This window comes from Hydractinia symbiolongicarpus, chromosome 7 (assembly GCF_029227915.1).
Source record: "Hydractinia symbiolongicarpus strain clone_291-10 chromosome 7, HSymV2.1, whole genome shotgun sequence".
NCBI lineage: Eukaryota > Metazoa > Cnidaria > Hydrozoa > Anthoathecata > Hydractiniidae > Hydractinia > Hydractinia symbiolongicarpus.
Genome location: NC_079881.1, coordinates 19,443,087 through 19,463,845, shown reverse-complemented (window position 1 = coordinate 19,463,845; position 20,759 = coordinate 19,443,087). Strand labels below are relative to the sequence as shown.

Here is a 20,759-nt window from a genome sequence, read left to right as displayed (position 1 = left end):
GGTAGTGAAACAGTTCCACCTAATTCCTAATGCGTTTTGCTTTTATTTGAACAGTGGTTAGACTAAGACTCTAAAGACTAGAGAATAGGTAATCCGCCAGACATTTATTTCGTAACCTTTATATACGATTGATTATATAGGATTATGGAATTCTTGTATTTTTGTATTATCACTCTTAGATCAGCTCTTGTCAGTTCAACTAACGAAATGTAACTTGTTGCTAGAAAGTGAAAAAAAAAACTGCAAAATATCTCTTCCAAAAGAGCTAAAAAAGCTTTATTTGTGCGTGTTATGTTAGGAATAAAAAACTACGTTTTGGCTGTTGCCTACTTATTTGCTGACAAATGTATTGTAACGCACGTGTCAACTTCTGTACACGTGTGTCTTTTCCGCGGAGGTAACAACAAATTTAATTAGGGCGCCGTATCGATCAAAATTCGCTGTATCTGCCTTAGTGTGAGTGTTAAATATTATAAAGAAATATAAAAGAAGTATTTATTGAGGTAGAAGGACCACGCTAAAAACTGTCGTGCCAGAAATACATTGTTAAGAATCAAGCTTCTAGAATGCTAAAAAAAGGAACCCTTCCCTATGAACTCTCCAATAGGCTCATTGTAATCATTCAGAGTGTAACAGTAATGCTAAAGTAGCTTATTACAAATAACATTTAATGTAATTTTGTTCGTGTGCGGACTTATTCGCACAGTTTCAAATTCTTTCTTGGTAAAAAAAACTCATAAAGAGCAGAGAAAACATCCACAATGATCATAAAGATTTTCTTTTTAATAAAGACTACTCCTTAAACTCTCACTAAAAATAAGAAAATTAATAAACACCCCAGGGGTTTTTTGGAAGCACTGTGCGGTATTGGAAGAAACTGTTATAATTCTAGCGTATGGCTCATACCAGTATTCAACGAAAAAAGTTTAACGACACCACGAGACCGTCATTGCCCTGTAACTGCGCATTTATCTTTATTACTGTAGTTGTCAATCAGGGCACTCCCTTTCAAACGTTTTATTCGCTAATTTAAAATGCCACAAGGCTTTTTTATCGTACCTCTGCGGGGAAGTGTCATTTATACAAAAATCCAAACACTCAAAATAAAACTGTTCTTCAAAAATTGTTTACTTGAAAGAATTTGTTGGTTTAAACGTTTGTTTTTAATGTTGAAAAGAAGTTGTAAGATTTTGATTGATTAAATCTTCTGCTGTTATTAATTTTAAAAGACTTTTGTATCCGATTAAATGACAGGCGATGATATTTATGAACAAATATGGTTTTTCGAAGAAGTCTTTTTAACATTTTCTTTTAAACTTTAAAATGGCTTGTTTATTTTTAAAAAGAAATTTGTGTCTTTAAAGTTTTTGCAAGTTACTGAAGGTTAGTTTTAGTAATTTTACTTACTTATTTACTTTAATAATTCTTTCCATGTCGAGTTTCTCGTTGTTTTGTTTTGTTTTGCTTCGCTCTATTTTATTTTGTTTTTCCAGAAAGCGTATTCGCCGACTTTTATTCGAAGATACGTTTCGACGAAAGGTAGAAACAGTTCCTACTTTCAGCCAGAAAGTATGTTGCTGTGAAGCATCGCAGCTTGCTAAGCAATCAGAACGCACATATAGAATGCTTATTCTTAAAAAAATTCTTTACTGGAAGAATTCAAAAAAACTCTTGTTGTTAATGCTCAAAAATTTAAAATGCTGTTTACAGTCGCCACATATTTTTTGTTTCTCGTGGAAATTAAAAAGGTTTCTCGCAGCTAACTTCCCATTGATAAAAGTGAACTTTTATTTTCCATGTAAACAGGGCTAGCCTGCTGCCCAATTTTACCTACCATTTTGTTTTTTCAAAACGGGGAATTCCCATGTTGTTGATGTTGTGGTGGGAATACGTATGTCTTAAAACAATTTTGTGAACTTTGTCAACAACTTATTATGAATTAAACGAAAGCCGCAACCTGAAGTAAAACCAATATAGCTACTGTCAAGATTGCAAACAAACAAAAAAAGAGCCAAGCCATTAACTACGATTATGGCTCACTTCTCTTCTTGATAAAAACTCTTCTCTTCTTTCTTCCAAAATTCTCTTCTGTTCAAAGCACATCTCTTCCAAAGTGAGAAACACTTCTCTTCCCAGACCCAATTCTGGTCCGGAATATTGATTGAGCGTTTTTACCACCCTCGTCCCTAGGGTTTTTTGCCTTTTCGATATATCAGAGTTGGCGGCAAAATCACTGGAGACGAGGATGAATAATTGACATATTGATTCTCACCCATGAAAAATGTCAAGTGGTGATAGTATTTAATAACTCTCCAAAAATGTTATGGGTAGTGGGCCATAAACTTAAGATAAAAATACATTGTGGTATACAAAATTCTAACCTGGCTGGTCATTATTCTTACTTTTCTATTGTTCTAAACAAAAGACCAATTGTTTTAGCTTAAAATCTGATATTCTATAGAGAACATTCCTTATAAAGAAAAAGCATGTTGTAGTTCGCTTGGTAGACACTACCATGATTTTGAGGACTCTGGGCAGTCAATTTGTTTTTGCCATTTATCGTGTCGATCATAAATAAAACCATGAACTAACTTCTCTGCTACTGATCTAAATTGATTTGTGACATTATTATTTCATGCACATGTAACGGGACCTGCTATAACAAAGCTGTTGGTAAAAGCCTTAGCCAAGTATACTTCTTGCGAAAAGTAAAAAGAATATACAGCCCATGGGTGTAAATTTGCGGACCAGATTTTTAAATTTAGTTGTGGAGAAAAAGTTTCGAACCACGTGCAGAGAAATGCTAAGTGCAGAAGAGAAGTGTCCAAATACAGAAGAACACTGTTTGATAGAAGGGAAGTGCTTTTAAATTGGAAGAAAAGTGAGTCATAGGGGCCATCGTTATTAACCACAGAAAACTTAAAACAAAACTCTCGCTTTTTTGCGTGCTTTTATCAGTAGTATTTTTATGTAACATTTTTACTTCGTTAAAATATTCGATGTTCTACCCACAACCTTAAAAAAATGTTTTCGAGTCGATGGGAAAATATCAACTTTGTTTTGGGGGGTTTACCCAATCTCGTTTCAAGAGCGTATTTTCGCTTTAGGGATAGGCGCGCCGGCGCAAAGGCGCAGCTACATATCAGAAAGCGAAAAAAAAGCTCCTGGGATGAGATTGGGGCTTACCCTGAGCTGTAAAGGTGAATTAAAAAAATTATAATATTTTTTCGTCGTAGATGCCTTGGCCCGTCCTTATTTCGTAAGTTCGCTTTTAACATTAAATATAAACAGTGAACAAGAAAATCGTTTTTTAAATTTTTTGTTAAATTTGGTTTTTTTAGAGTTGTCTGTTCTTGTTGTAGCTACCGCAATTCGAATTATGAAACAGTCAACGCAGCGGCCACGAGAAACTTTGAGAGGGAATGCTGGCGTCAACATTAACTAAGTGTGGGGCTTAATAACTTCGCCGCGCGTATAGCAACTGATTTTAAATGCTTGTGGGGTGAACTTTGAATGTCAACCGTTTTTTGCGATAGATATTTGTCAGAAATTGCAGTTTGCTTTTACATTTTAGCTAAGAATATTAAAACCAAATATTCTTTAAAATTATACCTTTTTTTTTAAAAAACAAACAAACAAACATCTAACAAGAAAGTTAAGCAGCTCAAGCTTGGTTTGTTAAATTTTTGTGATCTTTTGATTCTACCAATTTATTAATGCAACTGCCATTTTAAGCTAAGAGACTTGAAGATTCTTGCTAGCTTCCCTTTTGTTTTTTATTGTAAAAAAATAATCGCCTGTTCGTCGTGCTGCTAATTTAGTGATAACAATCGACTTTGTTGAATTTTAAAGTTTCAATAGATGGCAGATTGAGAAGAAAGTGACAATAAAGGTGGCTGCCCCTAGGACTGTTTACTTTTTTTGACAGATGTAAACAAGAACAATGGACGCTGCTCAAAAGGTTCCTAATAGGCCAAACGGTTATACATGATTTGCTGTTTTGTTTTCTTAGGGGCTGTTCATATGGGAAATATTTCCTCAGTTAGCGGGGAAATATTTCAGCACTAGTCGTAAACCTGATCCGCGGGGTCTCCCGTCCTTTATATATCGCATTTCGTGTTTCCGTAATAGGACGTGTCTTTCGCGGACAGACAGACGGAATACGGCTATTATTAAAGAGACTAGTCGTTAGCCCGTGGAAAAATCCACGGGGTCGCCCGTCCTTTATATATCACATTTCGTGTTTCTGTAACAGAACGCGGCTTTCGCGGACACACAGAAAGACGGAATACGGCTATTATTAAAGAGACTAGTCGTTAACCCGTGGAAAAATCCACGGGGTCGCCCGTCCTTTAAATTAACCCGTTGCAACAAAGTGGACAGAAATATATCGCATTTGGTATTGATGCGCATTATAAAAATTTCGTGTTTCCGTTACGGGACACGGCTTTCGCGGACACACAGACAGACAGACAGACGACGGCTATTATTAAAGAGACTACTTTTCTTTGCCTCAAATGTAATAAGTCGTCTTCCTTTTTTGTTGTTTTTGTCCTTTGCAGATACTTGCTACTTTTACCAAAATGTTAGAAAGCCCACATATGAAGGAACGTGTCTTTTTTGTTACATTTGCTTGTGACGTAGCTGACAGATATAGTTTATGTACAATCAAGAGTGACATCATAGTGAAAGACAAAGGTGGAAATTTTGGATATTAAAATATACGTTATTTAATACATCTTCCATTTTTTTACAAAAGAATCAGAAAATCTAAATCATGTGTGACTTTGTTCAATAATTTTTCTGAAGAAAATAAAATTAAGAATTTAAGACTGTTAAATTTGAAATAATTGTGTAGACCTTGTAGCATGGTTGATAAACTATAGCATAACGAACACAGGTCATGAAAAATATTTGAGTGAGCGTTGTTTAGGCTCGCTAAGCTACAGTTTGCAAAATAGATCTAAGCTGTCTATGTTGGAAATTTAATGCAATGTTTGTTAGAAATCTAGCGTTTTTACTAATTCGCTGTCGTAAAAGTCATCATTAAAATCTATAAAAATGTGCTACCAATTTGCGACCAAAATTATTTCTTAATTAAGTAGAGGCCGAGAAAGGGGGGGGGGGGTAGGCTTTTTAACCTCTTTCTCTCATTACCCCCTCCTAATTTGTAATAACGTAGTTAAAATATGGTAACTTTCTATTATTTTCATTTTGCTTCAAAATAACCAAAAATTTGTAGTACTTTTGTTGTCATGTTGACTCATCGGTTACCAGGTGGTCAGAAATAAAATCGGCCAATATTTTTCTTTTTTAAATACCCTCGTTTATACTTTCAAAGTCAAATTTAGCCTTTTACTATTCTATTAAGGAATTTTATATATCTGAAACATTTGAAACAGTTTTTATTATTTCGTAGTTTTCGGGTTTGGGAAATATATGATGACGTCATTTTGGACCCGATGACGTCATCCCATTTTTTTATCCCAATTGTGCTCCAACGTATTATCAAACCTTTCTGCCAAGTTTTATGATAACCCTTGCAGCGTAACCTTTTTTATCAGTCGACAACCAACCTCGACCCCCGGGCTCTTTGTCTCTTTTTTTCTTTTTCGCCGTCTCTTATATCAGAGAAGAGAGAGAAAAAATGTCCTGGGATCGAGGTTGAGTTGGCAACCAATCAGCTTCACAAAAATGACGCTCAAGGTTGAGGCTGATTTGCCCGATTATAGCTCGGACACTTCCGGGGACCTTGCTGAAATAGTTAATATGTTATCTCCTTCATCACTTTTTGGTCTCTGAAAAGCCAGGGGGGTTATAAGGTTCAATCTCTGCAGTATTATTAAAAGTAATCTTACGTTGTCCAAATCGCACATATAACTGAACCTACTTTAAAAGTCAAGTTAAAAAAACAACAGAATCAAGTGTACTTGTTTGTAAAGTGCGGAAATAAATCTCTTTAACAGCCAGGTAAACCCTTCTACAACCAGAACATATAACTTCGAGAAGGTATAATAACGAATGCAACATTTATAAACCCCCTTATCACAAAAAACGTTTGTTTCGCTTCCTATTTTATCGAAGTAAGCTAATTAAGTGTAATGTCTTTGTTTACTTTTGTCTTTATAAAACCGCACTTGTTACTATAATTGCGCTTAAAATTGCGTTTTCGAAACCCCCAGTTTTTAAATTGACTCATAGACCGACAGCGAGTATTTTAATATAGAGATCCTAGATATCCATATCTTGATTGTATATTATAATAGACAGATAGACACAGTCTCTGCATTAAGAATCTATTGTTTATTTTTAAAAATTATGCCGAATCGACATAAAATTATCTTGCCTACTGAGGAAACTCCTGCTCATATGGAAAAATGCATTACCCGCTTACCGAGATCTCGATGATACGCACCCGAGATCTTGGTAGGCGGGTAACTGTTTTTTCTCATATGAACGCAACTAAATTTTGTTAGGAGTTTGTTAAGAACCCGAAGTCTCGGCTTGATATCATGCTGAATTTACCCGATTCCCGATGAAATATTTCCCATATGAACAGCCCCTTATAAGAAACCGAGCGAAGGACCTATTCACGTAGCATTTATCTATTTATCTATTTATCTAGTTATCTAGTTATCTAGTTAACTATTTATCTATTTAACTATTTGTAGATTCATCATTTTTGGATATGTTCCCGAAATTGAAATTAAGGGAACATCCCTTATCATGGCTTAGACTAAGATAGAGGTGTTTTTAACTTGTGAATTTGAGTTAGAGGAGTTTTAGAGACTTGTTTCGAAACAAAAAGGCATATTTACTGTCATCCTGTTGCATATAAATTTGTTAACACGCCCTTAAGTACTTGGTTTCAATTTCCTTTTCTTCCGTTTTCGACAAAAGTATTGATTTCTAGACGGGTTATTAGTCACTAAACGTTATTATGAAACACTGAGAGGGTTTTTACGTAGAAAATTAAAATTAATTTTTTTTCCTGCTTCTCATTATGCCCCTGAAGGGGAAAAATTCGAGAATTTCAATTTCGGGAACAATGTCATATCTAAAGATCCGCAAAATCTGCACCTTTTTCTACTATATCTCCTAAACTTTGATGTTGGTTTCGTTAAATCTGATGTTTAGGAAGCACTTTGTGGTGTTACTTTCTACATAAGCTTTTACGAAGATTTAGAAATAGATATAGAAAAGTTATTTATTTCAATTTCGGGAACATTTTTTATTGTTATAGTTGTACCACGCCGATATTGACTACTCTACCACTTATGCGAGTCTGTTACCATTATATTTTTATATGCACTTCTACCACTGTAGTGAGTGGAACTTAGAGAAGCGTAGATTTGATAATCCTGAATGAACAAGTCCTAAGTCAATTTCGGCAAATTTTACACAAGGCACAACTTTCTGACCTTTTTGTAATATGATTTCGATAAATCCTTATTTAGTGACAGCTACATTAAATACCATCTTTCGCTTAGACATACACCAGTGCATTGCATGCATGAAGCGATTCTCCAATTTATACTTTTTATGCAGAGGGAGGTTACATTTTGCCTTAGTTTTTTTCCGAGTGCGAATAATTCAAGAACTTTCTCAATTTTGAATTTTTTTACGGTAATTCTACGGAAATTCTAAATAAAGTATTTTTCATGAAACCAGTACACTTAATTTGCAGTTCAAACAAAAATCTCCTTTATTTTTGACATTTCCCTCAAAAAAGCTTTTCGTTTAGTGCGGACTTTGGGCAAAAGCGTATTCTCTCCATCTTTTTCCACCAATGCCTTTGCTTGTTCGATTTCTTTAAGCAACCGCTTGAAATCTCTTGTGCCAATCCGACTATCATAGTCCGCCGTAATCATCATTCCAAAGATAGAGCGTATCAGTTTTAAATCAGTATCACTGAAAACTACCCTATCTTTTCTGCTGGCTACCCAGCTTGGTATTGACAATACATTTGATGCAGTAGCACTTTCTTCTTTCGAAGATGATTCTTCCTTGCATTCTAAAGATATTTTAAGTTGCTTAACAGATAATAACTAATTTTAAATGTAGTATAAGAATTTAAAAATCACACCTGCACCTCCTTCTTTCTTTATTATGTGACGTATTTCGTTCCGCAAAACTTTCTAACCTAAACCGTTTACTTAGACCAATCTTTTCCCTGACGATTGCTATTGTAATTTTTTCCCGCTTGATGTCTTCACCAAAGTGTTTAGTAATTTCTTTAACAATGTCGTCGACACGGTCGTCCACATGATCATCTTGAGGAAAGACTGTGTGAAGTGACGCACTAGTTTCAGCTGCATTTTTTAATTTTTCCTGCAAGTAATAATTTTTTTTTTGCGGTTTCTTTAGAGTGACACATCAAGTGGGTATGATTTCCTCGCATCTCTGTTTTCATGCGCCTTAGAAACCGCTGACTTACGGACTAAGATTGCGGAGATGCGAGGTCGTTTTTGGGAATGTCCCACAGTTTTTCCCCAGAACGAATTGATCTGGGCAGTAACCATGGATGACGACATCTTTTTCCCACTCCAACCCACAAAAACAGCATCATCATCAATGGAGGCGATACCATCCAATTTGTTCCTAATCTTTTTGACATAGACCAGAGTATCTTTATAAAGCTGTGGGGTGAATACAATAACAGCAGGCCCAGCAGTAAGAACAGCCACTACATAACGGTTGTTTTCATTCTTGTTATGTCCTTCTTGAATTCTTTTAGCGTCATGTTTGCTAAGGCCCCAGTTCTTCACGCATTGTCCAAGAAAAGATTCATTAGAATATAGTCGCGGACATTGGTAAACTGTTTCAAAGAGGGTAATAATTCTTTGCATTTAAAAGATTTTACCACTTTTCGGCAGTACTGGATGACTTAGTAAGTAGAAATGCTTTGAATCGTATTTGAAAATACTATCAGGCGTACAAATTACTGATCAGGAAGTAATGTAAAAACGAATCTTAAAAGACGGTGTCCCCTCCATATTGCGTAATGTATATTAAAAAACTTTAGAAAGTAAAATAAATGAAGTAAAAATTTTAAAGAGTGTAGCAAAAATAAACCGTAGAACTCATTGCTTTTAAGATTAATTAAATTTGTTGTGGTTATCACGCCTGAGACTTTTATAGTTTTCCTTTTTACTCAAAAGATTTTATTTGTGTTATCTTTGTTTTTCTATTAATATTCTGCAATAAGAGATACCAAAATTATGCGCCACTAAGATTCAATTTTTATCTACAAACATTGTTTTAACGAATTAATTTGAATTTGAGACCTTAATGCTTGACGTTATGGCTATGAACTCTAATAAAAATGATTACCTTCAACATCATCCGCGCTACCAGATGGGATAACTTCGTTTTGTACCACAGCAGCCTCGTTTTCACATTTCTTTTCTAAAAAATAATATCTATAATTTCATTTCACTGAAAAAAACAAAACAATAAACAGAAGTACCATATGGCAAGAAGATGAAGGCAGCCACAATTAATTGTGTACAACGCATAAAATAAGGAGTTTATATACCTTTGTGTTCTTTTGCTGGTGTGTCAATGTCATTGTGTGAAGAAAATCAATTTCTGAATTCTGTTCTTCTTCGACATCTATGAAAATTCAAAATGTACAAAGTATTTTTGTACAAAGTATTTTTACTTAAAAGACCTGTATTGTGACAGTAAAAGCCCAAACGTTGTAGCGACTAATTATAAATTAGAATTATAAATTATATAAAAAAGGTTCTATTATTAGTTAAGGAGGATTAATCTCTAATATTATTATTTTACGTACATGTAAAGTGTTTCAAGGACAAAGCAAATGACTTTAAAAATATTTATACGGTTAGTTTCATTAAACTCCTCATTACTTCCATCTTTTGACAAAGGTTCTGCAACATCCTTCTTGTTTGTATTTGAATAATTTTAGCTTCGTTACTACAAAAGAAAAGGGAAAGTACTCCAAAAAATTAAATAATTCTTACGATACTGTAAAAGTTTTAAACCACATGAAATAATATTAAAATAGTTGCTACCCCTTTCTTCGTTTGAGCTTTTCTACTTTTGTGGCGAACCAGTCTTCGTCGCTCGTGCTGTCAGAATCCATTGGTAAGTATTTAGTCCGCTTTAAGTATTGTGACCCACTTTTTTGTTGATCCTTTTGACTATTTCACATTCAACTTCTTCGTCGTCACTTTCTTTGCTTTTACTTTCACTTGTCCCTGACTCATTTGGTTCCACATAAATTTCGGCTTCTTGCAAACATCTTTGATAAATTGCTCAGTGATTTTGGGTGTGCTTTTTAAATGATTGTGAATCCGTGCAACTACTTTTGCACAGGCGGAAACTTTTAGACATACTTTTCCGGGATGTTTTCGTTTAATTGCTTTTCTTTCGAGATGCAATTGTCCAGTTTGACTTGCCAAACCTGAAGCATTTATATCATCCATGTTGTGAGCTTTTATTACATGCTGTTTCAAATTTCTCTTTAATTGACCGCAGATTTGGCACTTTAAGGTTTTGCTGCTAACCATTTTTTTAGCCAATTTGAAAAAAGCTAGGATATAGAAAAAACATTACTTTATTCTGAAAAAGAAGATTAACAGAGAGATCGAAATTTTATTTACGTCCTTAGCTTTCGCGGAATTTCCTGCACGCATTGTTTCACATAAATCCTTTAAGAGTTGTTCTTCCTGTAAAACAGAAGTTAATTTTTAAATATAAAAAGCAATTTAATTAAAACAGAAGGAAATTTATTCAACATTTGGTTAATAAAATATGTCGGAAAGGTAATGACACTTTTATTTCTGTTCATTTTTTTTTAATGAATCCCACTAATTTGAAAGCAGCGAGCTTAGATATTTTACTTCATGATAATTATTCTATCCACAATGCTAGCATGGTTAAGACAGGGCTATCATAGCTGCAACCGTGCAAAGTGAGGGGAACTTGGTAGGTAATGCTGATGTATGGTTGATGCATAATGTAAGCCGCTAAATGGAAGGCGCTAAACATCGCGAAGAGAATTCTGTCAGGGTTCACAGAAGGGTGTTAACGTGTTGGCATGTTAGAATTTAGTTAGACGTATTATGTTTTAATGTTGTATTTTGATGAGAAGTACATAAATATAATAGCTGTAAATTATTACCAGCGCTTTTTGTTCTTTTCACATCTTTCTCACAAACAAAAATATGCTTTTTTGGTGAACATTGGTATTTCGCGCTGGCTGAAATCCGGTTTCTCGCGCTGGCTGAAATCATTGAGATCCGTCGTGAATAATGTAAAAGTACGAGCAATACAAGTAAAGTTTACAACGATAACGTCGACGTGATATCATTGCACGAAGACGATTACTTTCATTGTAATCGCCTCCTACTCCAGGATAAAAACCACCGTACTCTGTAATGGCCGAAACCTTCAGAGGTTCTTATGCTTTTTTCGGTTGGGAAAACCTTTGAGATTGCTACTCAATCACGACACAAGCAATTACTAACATAATTTCCTATTTAACAATGTTTAGACAGAATAATAAATATTGAACTATCGTTGTTTGTTGCGTCACCCTTATCTCTAAGACTTGTTTTGAGAGATGTCTCTTGTTTATGAATTGATTAGGTGGTGTCTTGTTTCGTCGAGTTCGACGTAGTATATAAAGGAAAGAAAACAATTGTTAAGTACTGAAGTTAACGATAACAGCTTGTTGGGAGAGAGAAAGAACAGTATTTAACTGTGCGTAATTTACGCACTAATTGCAGTGCAGAATCCGAAAAGAAACTTTGTTTCCCGAAATCTTTAAAATCGGGAAACATTGCATTCATTTACAGGCGCACAATCATTTTTAACACAAATCTTGTCCTATAAAATGTTAAAAGAATATATTTCGAAGAAACTAATAAAAAGGCTTAAATAATTTGCTAATAAAATAAAAATACCTGCTGATTGATACCAGCGCTTTCGAATAACAATGGATATTTTAAATAAAGGAAAATACTTATAAATACAAGAATACAACAACATATGTATTTAGCAGGTGACAAATAATAGTATAATTGGCCTAATTAAAAAAGAAAAAAGTTAAGCAAAGTTTGATGAAAAATGTGTGACTATAAGAAAAAATACTAAATAAAATGTATGTTAGCACATTTTTTACCTAAGAAAAAGGACGAGTTTCTCCCATTATACAACCCTTCCTTTAATTTGAGTTGTAACTGGGTAAAATCTCCACACTAGAAAAACAATTACCTGCTGAAAGTACTTGTTATGACGTAGATAGGACTGCAGATTCAACCACCGAGAACTCGTTTTGAACACAGGGAACAACTCGTTTCAAAATCGGGAACATAGGGAACAACTAGTTTCAAAATCGGGGACACGGGGAACAGTTCGTTTAAATTTAGGGAACATGTTCCCGAAATTGAAATGTTATATTTCAATTTAGGGAACATTTTAGAAAAACGGGACCATCAGATTTCAATTTTGGGAACATGAATATTGTTATTTATTTATTTATTTATTTATTTATTTTTTTATTTATTTATTTATTTATTTATTTATTTTTAGTCTAAAGGTTTTTCAAGTCTTAGAATTCTTATTATTTTTTTTTTTAAAACACGTTTCTCATCAAAGATTTTCCAGATACATGTTTTGTGTAGAAATTTTACAGTGCACACAGTTAACCACACATCAACATAAAACTTGTGTTTTTATTATAGGTAAGATGGTCACAGCAAAAGTAACATTGACGGATGAAGAGCGGCCGGAAAAGTTGAATACTCTCATTCAGAAAGCTTCTGACCATCTCCGTGAATACCTGCACGATCCACAATATGGAGATTTACCAAAAGACCGTTCAGCATTGTATAATGCATTGCTGAACTCGAAAGAGAAGTTAACAAAATGTCTAAAAGAAGATCAATTAGCATTAGTCTATCCACCATCAGAAGAGACAGATTCAAAAGACTTCGATATAACATTACTCGCTGCTATACTTCGTAATTGTTGTCCAAAAATAAAGAAACCAAAAGGAGGCTGGAGTATTAAAACACCAAAGGATGACGATCACAGTGTAGCTGCAGATATTATAAGACTCAGAGAGTTACGCAATAAAGTAAAGCATTGTGGGAGTGTGTCCTCCCAAAAATTTGAAGACCTTTGGAATAAAATCCAAAAAGTTCTTGTTCGCCTAAATTTCGATGTGAGCAAACTAAATGATTTAAAACAGGGAAGCTTAGAGCTATTTAAAAATATGAATATTACGATGAACGAGAGGCTAAATGAAAGTAATGAAGCCGTTACTAAATTGGAAGATGCATGTAAAGCCATTAGAAAAAGCAACGAAAACATAAAAGCAGATTTTCAAGTCATTGAAGAAAAAGTGGAACTGATAAAACGAGACAGTGAAAGTAGCATTAGCGAAGTAACGAAAAGAATCGAAAATTTGGAATCAACCCTAAAGATATTTCCTGGAGATGTATTTACTGACGACAAGAGCGCGTAAGTATTGACTTTATGAAGCCTCGATCAAAATAAATTTTTATATAAGAAACTTATGATTTTTTGGTGAGATTTCTGGCCGCGATACCTGTATTTAGACAGCTTTGGAAGTTACATAAACAGTTACTTTAGCAACATATCAAAATGAATAATGTTATCTGTTATGAAATGGGTATTAAACATATTGAGCGCTGACATTTAACGCTTTGAGCTGCGGCTGTGAACGCTTTGTCTTTATAGATATTAGTTTTTTCTTTGTAACCTTTCCAATTTTAAAGATTGTCCAGCATCATTGGTCTTACTTTTCTCATATGCTAACTTTCTACAATCTTTCAACAAAATATTAGCAACAAAACACCTTTTCGGCCATTTTTGCAAATTTTGCAAAAAGTAAAAAATCGCGAGTTCTCTGCAACCGGAAGTGCTGCTTATTCACATGCGTAAGTTAGGCAATCAATGTTTACACTGCGCTCTTCGCTTTCCGCCATGTCCACTTAACGGAATGCTGACTTAATTAAGCTATTATTGGTTAATTTTGACAAGTTCAAATTGTTTGAACCTAGTATAGAAATAGCCTATACCACTACCTGCCGGGACGAGCTTCGAAATTTACCATCCAGTCTCAATATATATATACTAGTCGTTAGCCCGTGTAAAATAAAATATATATATACTAGTCGTTAGCCCGTGTAAAATCCGCGGGTTCGCCCGTCGCAGCTAAGTACCATTTTGCGTGACAGACAGACAGACGGACGGACGGACGGACGGACGGACGGACGGACGGACGGACGGACGGACGGACGGACGGACGGACGGACGGACGGATGGACGGACGGACGGACGGAATTTAGGTTTCCAGAACGGCCAATATTTTTTTTTAAAGAACCCCCATACCGTTTCTGCTCTAAGTGCCGTAACGCCTACGTTTTTGTAAGGGACATTTGTTTGAAAAATCGTTTAAAAAACCTGAACATAAAATATGAGTTGAATAACGGTCGCATTTGTTCTTAATTCACAGACTCATTAATTATTTAACTGTAAAGATAAAGTCTCACTTGACCTTTTGTATCGCACGGTACATATATATTCTTTTTCAAATGTCCATGGCTATTGATTACTTCGTATCTTTAAGGGTGGCTGGCTACAACGTGTTCATCAACAATAATGGTAATGTCATTGTGCAGATAGAAAGCGTGGACAAGATCACAAGTGTAAAGATGTCACTTGAAGAATCTCTTTTCGAATTGCTAACTGAAGAAGATGATTACAAGATTATACGAGAAGACGCGACTGTATCCCTAGAATTTAATAAAATCCAAATAGATACGGCGCGTGTAATTTCAATTGCAATGATTGACCAGGAAGGAGAAGAAAAAATCTTGGACATCAATGGTAAGTCAATGTTTTTCTCGCGTAACTATCATAATAATAATGTATTTTCTAACTTCGAAGAGAGGAATCGACAACTTCAACTAGTGTGTTGACTTAGTTATAAGAAGCGTGAGCTATTCGTAACAACAGAATATATCCACATCATTTACGAACTAAAATACCATCGTTAATTTGCAATATAAATGTTTCAAAATCGCAACCAAATGCGAAAAACATACCATTGGGTCCAATGCTGTGGTTTCTGACTCTGAAATATAGCTACCTAGATGAAAACCAGGAAAATATGGGCCTAAAAATAAACTACTTATCTTATGTCTATAACCAATCAATTTTACGGTACGAGAAATCAATGAAGTATGAGCGCTCCCATGTCTTGCACATACAAAAGTAATTTAATCCTCTGTATTTTCTTTTCGGGAATGATACCGTCCCCTTGGATTTGGATTTACGTCATTGCTGTTGCTGTTACCATGCAAATATAAGTAAAATTAGTAGTTGTTAATTTCTACGAATTAGCTTGACAGAAACAACGGCTAACACTACAGCACTGTGACGCAAATTCGAGTCCATGGAAAAGATTTCTGATCCAAGAGAAAAGTGGTAAAAACCATTAATATCGGCAGCTTGAGCTGTACCTAGACCTTGAGCGACAGGTTTTTAGACAGAAGCAGATGCAATTATATCGGCGTTATGTTAATGTCTTGTAAAATCTTGTTTTCAGACATCGAGACAAGTTGCTTGCATTGTCATGTAAACAATGCACAAGATTACACAGTGTTTTCACACGGTGCTAACAAAATCTCTGAAGACATCAAACCCATCCTGACGAAGCAATTTGTAAATTCTGACGTTGAATATGTTATTGCAGGAAAGCTTCATTCAGAAACTCCGCAACAATGGCAGAATCACGCTTTCCAATACGCACAAGAATATTTGTTCGCCGGGAACACATTTCTGAGCGAAGCAGTGCTGTTACCACCGCTCAATCCTGCTAATGAAATTTCAAAACATGCCCAGCATATAAAAAGTGCATTAATCTTGGAGTCTAGGAAGTATAAAAAATTCGGTATTTTAACAAATTACGATAACGTCGAACATTTAAAGTTTTTGAAAGGACCATCCTTGAAGCATTTCAATAATCATAACAAGCGCATGCTGTTGCTACACCCGCGTAGTAATGTGGTTTGCAATATAAGAATCACCCCATCGACGAAATTTGTAAATATATTGAATGAGTTCAAGTGCGGCGCTAAGGATGTAGAATACCTAATTGTCTTGGTCCGCATTTTATTTCCGAAACTAGTTTTCAATGTTATAAACGTGGTTGCTGCACCAGAGTTTGTGGTTCACAAAGAAGATAGGGCATGCCATGACTGTCAAAGTTTCCTGATGGGTAAAGAAGCATTCTCAACGAAAAAAAATACAAGCCAATTTATTATTTCGCTTATCGATCAATGCCAGGAGAAAAATGAGAATTCACAAGATGTTAATGAGAAAAATAGTTTTTTGAAATTATTTAGCCAAATAGTTGCCTTTATGGCTACGAGAAAATGCAACAAACAACATCTTCCATCACTTAGCCAACGCTTACCTGAAAGAATGGACTCAGTGTTGCTGACGGGAGAGCAGTTGCGGATCCTACACAATCCTGCATCCAAGAAGATAATATTGGGGAATTTTGGTACTGGAAAAACGCAACTAGGCTTATCTCATTTAGAAATGTTGGCAAACAATGCTGATACCGATGATAGAGTTTATTATATCACCTGGGAAAGCAAAATGTTGCTCGACAGTGTAAAGAAGTATGTGAGTACTGTGAGTACACTGGCTAAAAACCGTAACATTGTTGCCACAAGCATGCTCGAGCTTTCTAGACAGTTCTTTACTAATCGAGTTCCAAAATTATCCAGACTCTGGCAACGTCTTTCAAAAGAACATCCTGATTCGAATGTTCATATGATCGTTGATGAATACGATGGAGAGCAGTTAAGTGATTCAGAAGCCGAAAAACTACGCACGATGGCGGGTAAGAAAAGGTTTTTACTCTCAACCATTATTTTGCTACCTCATGCCATCGCTAAACACAGAACGTTGGTGTCACGCAATGATAAAAAGCCTCACAAGAAGTACGAATATAACAAGACTGGCATGGAAGTATTCACATTGTCCAAGTGCATGAGAACTACTTGTAGCAACTTTGAATTTATCCAACATGCCGAATCGGTGTTTTTCAAAGAAAAAGTCACAATTCGACATCCCTCGTTCAATTTAGATATTAAAAGTGAGATCCAAGAAGCAAATGCAGAGGATGAGATTCTACGAGTAGACACAGACCAAGAATTTCAAGATGAGGGATACATTGATGAAAATAGATATGTATCTGACACTGAAGAAACAGATGATGTAGGAGATGGTACCATGGAAAATTCAGATCAAGAAGATGACAGAAATGCAAATGAAGCTGGGCTGCCTTCCTTAATCGATATTGACATAGCCGCTGCTAATATGGATATGGAAACGATTCAATGCAACGAAGATTTGAAAACGGAAACAATATTCAAATGCGAAGCAGTAAACACCGTTGGTCATGGCATCACTGGAAATAAACCAATTTTGATTTACTCTGACCAAGACAGCAACGATATAAGCGAGCAATTAACAATGTTGTGCATAGCCTTAAATGAAAACTATTCCTTTCATAAAAAGGAGAATTTGCGAGTTATATACAACAGCGTCACACAGCGAAAGCTTTTTGAAGTAATTTTAAGTGTTCTAGAAGTATCCTACGTTGTCTACAATTTGAAAGAAGATGATAACTGCGAATTTAACACAGTCTTAGCTACTGCGCAAGACAGTAGAGGTGACGATTGTGAAAATGTCCTTGTAGGAGTAAACACGACGGATCAAAAGCTGCTACATCCTACGCTTGAAGCTATGACAAGAGCAACGTGTCAGTTAATCTTCATTGATTTTTCTGGAACGGAGAAGGATAAAAAAAATAGTGAAGGTAATGCTCTTGCAAAGTTCAAGAAGAACCAAAGAAACTTATTAAAGGTGGTTTGTGTTGCTGAAAAAGCTGATAGGTATGATGAAGAAGAATACATGCCTGGTCCAACGCAGGACAACGTAACTTATGATAAAGTAAACACGGCCTGTCAAAGATATAAAGAACTAAAGAAGGAAGTTAAAAAGCAATTAGAAAACATTGATTTATATGAAGAAAACAAGTCGGATTGGAATGCGATAAGAAGGTAAGATATCTCCATCGTAGTCTTTGATTTGTCTGTGGGACTACTTCTGTGGAATAAAACAGCTATCAGAGCAACTATGTAAGTGAGTTTAATTTGATCTTTTGAATAAAATAATGAGCAGAACAAGTATTGAACGAAGTTGAGATTGAGTAGTGGTAGCGCATTTAGCTTCTGAACATAAGGTTTCACATTCGAGTCCTAATTCCCGCGCAATTTATATGTAGTGTTTGGAGCCCACCACTGGCGCTGAATCAGCTTGTGTGGCAGTAAACAAGTTATTGCAATGCTATGTGTATCTTTGTATTATAACGCACTGCCAGTGAAAATTCAGGTACATTGAATCCAAGCGACGTTAAACTTTTCTTGTTTACAAAAAACCGCATTTTTGCGCGTATTAATTTTCGAGCAGTGAAAAAAACTAATTTAGGTGTATTATCTTTGCTCAATAATTATATAGACAAATTTGGCAAGTATTATTTCTTGCGCAAGTTGAATTTCTCTTACAAATAATATGAAAAATAGTAAAATTCAGAGTTTTAGACAAGTATAAAAGTTTTAAAAATCCATTTTCACAATTAATTATGCTTGCTGTGAAGATCTGCGCATAAACGTTTTGTTATACAGCTCAAGTTACTGTTGTTCTCTGCAATATTTATATGGTACTAAATTTTTAAATAAATGTTATTTTCGCTAGAAATTTTTCAGATTGGCGAATTTTTTAGAACGCTGATTGCCAAAAGTCAATCTTATAGAATTTACAATTTGTTAACATTGCAAAAATGTAACGTCTATTGTCTTCTTCGATTAAAACAAGCATATGTCATCTGTGTTCAGTTTAGAAATTCCAACAAATGTTAAAGGTGTCGAGTGCGTATATGTATCTGAAGCAAGCGCCTCGCTTGCTTGGAGAAACGAAGGTTTTCGCTACGTAGTACGTCGGCAAGAAAGCACTGAAACGATCTGGAACGAAGTGGAAGAGAATTACCAACCATGGGACGATTGTTTTAACTTTGTCAATATTCCTGTTGAAGCTGATCGTACATACAACTTCTCCATTACAGCTGTTAGTAAAGTTGGAGAATCACAAGCCACCAAAATACAATATCATCATGAGTATGTATAATATCTAATTTATTGTTATTCGCCATTCTCTAATTTCTTTGATTCGAAGGAAAGTCTCATTCTCTCTAGATCTCGAGAATACACAGGAAGTCAGACCATCGAAAGTAAGTCATATATAGCTTTTGCCATTGCAAAATAATAAAAATTTATCTATTTAATATTTCTTTATTGGCTGTATCTGTATTGTACCGCTTGTAAAGAATTAGGATGTACGATCCAAAATTAACTTCTCGCACTTGACAAAACTTATCCGTTTGAACTTGTATGAAACCAGACATTTTTTTAGATATTCGTCGCATAATGCTGGATAACGATACAGAGGAAATGGCTAGACTTCTGCGTGAGGAGCAAAATATTGTCAATCTAAGGGATGAGGAAGGTGACACAGCATTGTATTATGCGATAGAACACCAGAGAACAAGCATGGTAAAACTGTTGATCGAACATGGAGCTGACTATGCAACAGGGAACAAGGATGGTATAAATGCTTATCACAAAGCTGCCTCCGAAGATGTGTACAATATACTGAGTTATCTGCTTGAGTTAGATGATTCATATGTAGACGAAGTAGATAAAAAGAATCGTACTCCATTGATCTTAGCTTCAAAAAACGGCTATACACGTTGCGTGAAGCTGCTACTCAAGCATTATGCCGATCGTGATAAAATTAATATATATGGTAAAAGTGCGTTCGATGTTGCCGGAATACCACATACAGATGAGATACGACAACTGCTGAGTAAGAAGGGCTCTCAGTTTATAAAATAGAAGAAAAATGAATACTTACTGAACGAAAAGTTATAAGCAAATAGTTCAAGAACTAATTCCAAAGCGACAAACATAAAAGCAGAAATAACGTTTTCGAAATGTTTCGTTACTTCACTTGCATTTGTACATATTTTCTTGAAAAAAAGAGTGAAATAATACATAGTTCATTACTTTGTTATAACCGTCGAGAAAGTTAATTCTCGCGAAAATAAAATTCGCAAAAGTTTCTATGAAAAAATTAAGAATTGTTTTTCCGTGACGAAAGTCGTATTTGCAAGAAGACGGACTGATTTTAATTTTCCCTGGTTAAAAATTGTGTTGTTTAATGTGTAATAAAAAAGAAATGGTAATGAACGATGCCATAATTAAAATATGTGACTTACCGAGAGCTCCGCTTTACTGGTCATTTGCTAAGTCGGAAACTTTTCCCATTTGTAGTGTATTACTTTGATATGCCGTCGCACTTTGTAATCCATTTTGTCGCACTTTGTAACCCATTTTGTCGCACTTTGTAACCCATTTTGTCGGACTCTATAATCCCAAACCTATCGCACTTTGTAATCCATTTTGGCGCACTTTGTAACACATTTTCTCGCACTTTGTAATCCATTTTGGCGCACTCTCTAATCCCAAACCTATCGCACTTTGTAATCCATTTTGGCGCATTATGTAACCCATTTTGTCGCACTTTTTAACCCATTTTGTCGGACTCTATAATCCCAAACCTAT

General features: G+C 35.1%; 1 protein-coding gene across 2 annotated transcripts; it reads left to right on the top strand.

Annotated features, from left to right (window-relative positions):
* The first annotated feature begins 1,080 nt into the window (after nucleotides 1-1,080).
* LOC130649428 (uncharacterized) lies at nucleotides 1,081-20,188 on the top strand. 2 transcript variants are annotated; one of them, XM_057455705.1, is made up of 7 exons: nucleotides 1,083-1,383; nucleotides 12,717-13,497; nucleotides 14,630-14,889; nucleotides 15,611-18,140; nucleotides 18,975-19,253; nucleotides 19,332-19,366; nucleotides 19,549-20,188. In XM_057455705.1, the coding sequence occupies exons 2-7, from the start codon at nucleotides 12,722-12,724 to the stop codon at nucleotides 20,028-20,030; spliced, it is 4,362 nt and encodes a 1,453-aa protein (XP_057311688.1). In that variant the 5' UTR covers nucleotides 1,083-1,383; nucleotides 12,717-12,721; the 3' UTR covers nucleotides 20,031-20,188. The 2 variants fall into 2 exon arrangements, with proteins under 2 accessions (XP_057311689.1, XP_057311688.1); XM_057455706.1 differs by lacking the exons at nucleotides 19,332-19,366; nucleotides 19,549-20,188 and having other exon boundaries at nucleotides 1,081-1,383; nucleotides 18,980-19,144.
* The last annotated feature ends 571 nt before the right edge of the window (nucleotides 20,189-20,759 follow it).

Excerpts from the sequence above, each read along its gene's own strand:
- LOC130649428 (XM_057455705.1), top strand. The coding sequence starts at position 12,722 with ATGGTCACAGCAAAAGTAACATTGACGGATGAAGAGCGGCCGGAAAAG. Across the intron at positions 18,141-18,974 it reads GATTGGAATGCGATAAGAAG|TTTAGAAATTCCAACAAATG; the intron begins GTAAGATATCTC and ends ATCTGTGTTCAG. Across the intron at positions 19,367-19,548 it reads AGGAAGTCAGACCATCGAAA|ATATTCGTCGCATAATGCTG; the intron begins GTAAGTCATATA and ends ACATTTTTTTAG.